Source organism: Alligator sinensis, unplaced genomic scaffold (genome assembly GCF_000455745.1).
Source record: "Alligator sinensis unplaced genomic scaffold, ASM45574v1 scaffold699_1, whole genome shotgun sequence".
NCBI lineage: Eukaryota > Metazoa > Chordata > Crocodylia > Alligatoridae > Alligator > Alligator sinensis.
This window is the reverse complement of record NW_005842359.1, coordinates 1,053,594-1,057,011: the sequence shown is the minus strand read 5'-3', so window position 1 is coordinate 1,057,011 and position 3,418 is coordinate 1,053,594. Positions and strand designations below refer to the sequence as shown.

The following is a 3,418-nucleotide window of genomic DNA, read 5'->3' as shown; positions in this document are numbered from 1 at the left end:
TCAAAGAAACATGCTAAATCTGACCACACTCTTTTTAGGGCATTGGAAAATTTTCCAATTCAGAATTTTCAGGAAAACCCACATCTCTGTGTGCCTGGCAGTTGCGTGCATGCATGTAGCATTTATCGGTGACATTATCAGCTACACCAGCCAAAAAAACAGATTGCCAATAAGGTTAATTTTCCTTTTATCAGTGCTGATCTGCGACCAATATATCGGTGCACCTGTATCTATCACGATACATTAAATAACAAAGCACTTTGGTGGCAGGAGTGGATCAAGGCATTTTGGTTTAGGAGCTGAAGTAAGAATCTAGATCAATGGAATTATATTCTAGCACATAGAGAAGTTACAGGAGTTTTTCCTCCAGGAACTACAATAACTGGGAAGTAATTAATGTACTTCAGTGGATGAACGCATGTGGATAAGCCTCCTTACACCCATGCACCCAAGGGAAAAATGGTGCATGTCCTCGCTTTCAATTAGCTGAAGAACACTTCCAAAAATGACATGAGATTATATAAATTGGCCACCTAATCCTAGGGGCAGGGACGCTCACACTGAAACATACAACTGATAATCACGAGTCTTAGATCTGCAAGACCCCTGCAGATGAGGAGTAATGCCTGAGTGTAGATTATGATATATTTTCTCTGTACAGCTTTTATCCTAAAATAAATGAGCTGTACTTTTTGAAACCTGGCTGGTCACTGATTAACAGTGTCTTAGTCTGACAGAAAGAAGAACTGCAGCTGCTGAGCTAATTTAGACCTGCTGGGATAAGCACAGTTAATTTCAATGGAGTTGGAACTCCAAAAGCCAGGTGTAGAGAGAGATGGGCATGCAAATTCCTACACGTAGGAAAGTGATTGCTTATGATCTTAGACCTAATGAGGGTGCCCTTGAGGAGACCACAGTAGGTGCCTTTAACCCTAGAACTGCAACAGGAAGTAAGGTAACATGAAGCCCTCTGACTTCTCTGCCTCAGTTATACAGAGTGCTCCTAAGAACTGGCACCAATACACAGTAGAGATTCATTCATGTTTTATTTGATCTGATTTATTACTTTTGGATAAAAAATGAATTATGTCTTCAGGTAGAGAGAAAGAACATGAAGCTGGATTTTTTTTACATGGTTCTTACTTTTTTAATCTTTCTTGTTTGACACAAGATAGTAAGAAAGCTTTCTTGAGTCCAAGATGTGTCCACTGGGAAATTGGTACAAAAAACTTTGATCCTGTACCTGGCTAAATTACCTCTGAGCTTTGAGGGAAACATTTAATTTTTCATATGAATGAGGCCAAGAAACATTTAGAAGCTTGGTTTATGAAATATCCACCTCTGAATAATCACTTTTTTTAGATAAGGGTATTTTAAAAGTGGCAGCATATTTCTTCTAGAGCTGAGCTAACAGTTTAATGGGGAACTGAACCTGTCTTTTTCAGTCTAATGAACTCAGCTTCTTTGAGTTTGGGTTCTCCAGTCTTAACTAATGTACATGTAAATATGTTTGCATATGCACGGAGACACACCAGGCCTTTTAGGGGAGGGAAGGGGACGAGCTAATGGGGGTTACACATAAAAGTGGAAGTCAGAAGAACTGGCTGCCACAGCTTTTCCCAGCTCCGCCACAGCCTTTTTGACACAGTACCCAATAGGTGCAGCTACATGAGATGCTAACTGCACAGGAGCCAAATAATACTGTGCAATAGCATGTCACAGCACCAGTGTTAATACGCTAATGCACTCACCGGTGCTACTGTGCAGTAACTCTGGCTACTATGCATTTATTTAGTACTTGATTATACAAGTACTAAATAAATGTGCAGTAACTACTGAGAAGTAGCGTCTCATATAGACATGTCCAATGTCACTTTACATCTCATTATTCTCACATATAAAATTAACTTAATAGGTGCCTACCACTGGAGAATGTTAGAGGTTTAATTCACTAAAAATTTAAAGTACACTGAGATCTTCAGATAGGTGCAACAGGAGAGTAGAGTTGTGTTAGGGTGTGAATAATATATTCTTTCCCCTCTACTCCAAAGGGGATCTTCCTGGAAAAGTCTTTAAAGTGGGTGGAAAGAGCCTTCTGGGAATATCCCTTATGCAAAAAGGACTATCTGGTTGACGTAAAGCTGGTTTAAAGTTCTCTGTACTCAAACAGGATATAGGGTGTGGATTGGATATATGCAGGAAACTGATGTGTATGACATGATGGCCATAACCCTGCAACTACAGCTATTCACTATAAACGAGCAGGGGTGGCCAACCTGTGGCATGAGTAGCCTCTGTGTGTGAGGCCTGCATCAGATTGGAGAGAGAGCAGGCAGCAGAATGGCAGATAGGGCAGGAAGCAGAAAGCAAGTATCAGAGCAGGCAGGAAGCACAGGACAGGAAGCAGAGCAGCAGCTTAGTTAGAGAGCAGAAAGTAGAGCAGGATATCAGCTAAAGGAAAGGGATTGGAGTGGCACTAAGGGATGATGCAGGGTTAATTTGTGTCATACCTGCCAAAGAAGACTAGCCCTCAGTGAACTAAAGCAGTCTTTAGGGAAACTGAGAACTGTCCTCCTTTATAATTTAATACTTAGGCAAATTAAAGATGTTCCCTTAATTCCTTTTGAATTAAGGCCACTGTCACCTGAGGTTAAAGAGAATTCAAGAATGGCAGAAATAACAGTACTCAGTCATGGTGCAAGTACTAGGTCGGATGGGGAGGAGGGAAAAGGGCTAATCATCAGGGACCTGGGTTTTCCATTTCCCACGGAAAAATGGAGAAAACCATGGATTCCCTATTTTTATCGGAGAAAACGCAGATGTCCCTTTTTAGCAGAGAAATCCGTGGATTCTCCGCTTTTGCAAAGAGCTCTTGCAGGCTGCACAGCTCCAGCCTGCAAGAGTCGTTTGCAGAAAAGGTGGGAAATCCACAGCCCTAGCCGGAGGGGGGAGGGCGGGCCTGAGCCTCTGAGGCAGCCAAGGCCGGGCTCGGGCTCAGGCTCAGACTCGTCCTTTGCCCCCGGAGCATAGAGGTAAGTGGGGCTTGGGGCAAGGCTGGGGAAGATGGTTGGGGGTGAGGGAGTGGGAAGTGCTGCTGGCCCCAGGTGGCACATCGCAGCTGGGAGCAGGGCCAGGGGGTGAGGGTAGAGGTGCCCCTCTGCAGGGGGCTTTGCAGGCAAGCAATATAAGTCACAGTGTGGTGGTGCCCGCCATGTGCAGGCTGCACACATGCCACTCGGCTGCCTGCCCAGGGGAGGGGGAGGGGGAGAGGGAGGCTGGTATGCGGCCAGAGCACAGCTCCGTGGCCGGCTCTGCAGCTGTGGGGAGGGATTGGGGTGGTGGGGGCGGCTACTGCTGCTTACTTGGAGGGCCGTGACAGCGGTGTCAGCTGCTGCCTACAAAACCTCCCACTGCTGCC

General features: G+C 45.0%; 1 protein-coding gene across 1 annotated transcript in view; it reads left to right on the top strand.

Annotated features, from left to right (window-relative positions):
- The first annotated feature begins 835 nt into the window (after nucleotides 1–835).
- The window catches only part of PTH2R (parathyroid hormone 2 receptor), a 64,542-nt gene continuing 61,959 nt past the window's right edge, over nucleotides 836–3,418 (top strand). Inside the window, exons 1-2 of the mRNA XM_006029144.3 lie at nucleotides 836–955; nucleotides 2,052–2,135. Coding sequence (XP_006029206.1) covers nucleotides 836–955; nucleotides 2,052–2,135 — 204 coding nt within the window. The remainder of the gene's footprint in view (nucleotides 956–2,051; nucleotides 2,136–3,418) is intronic.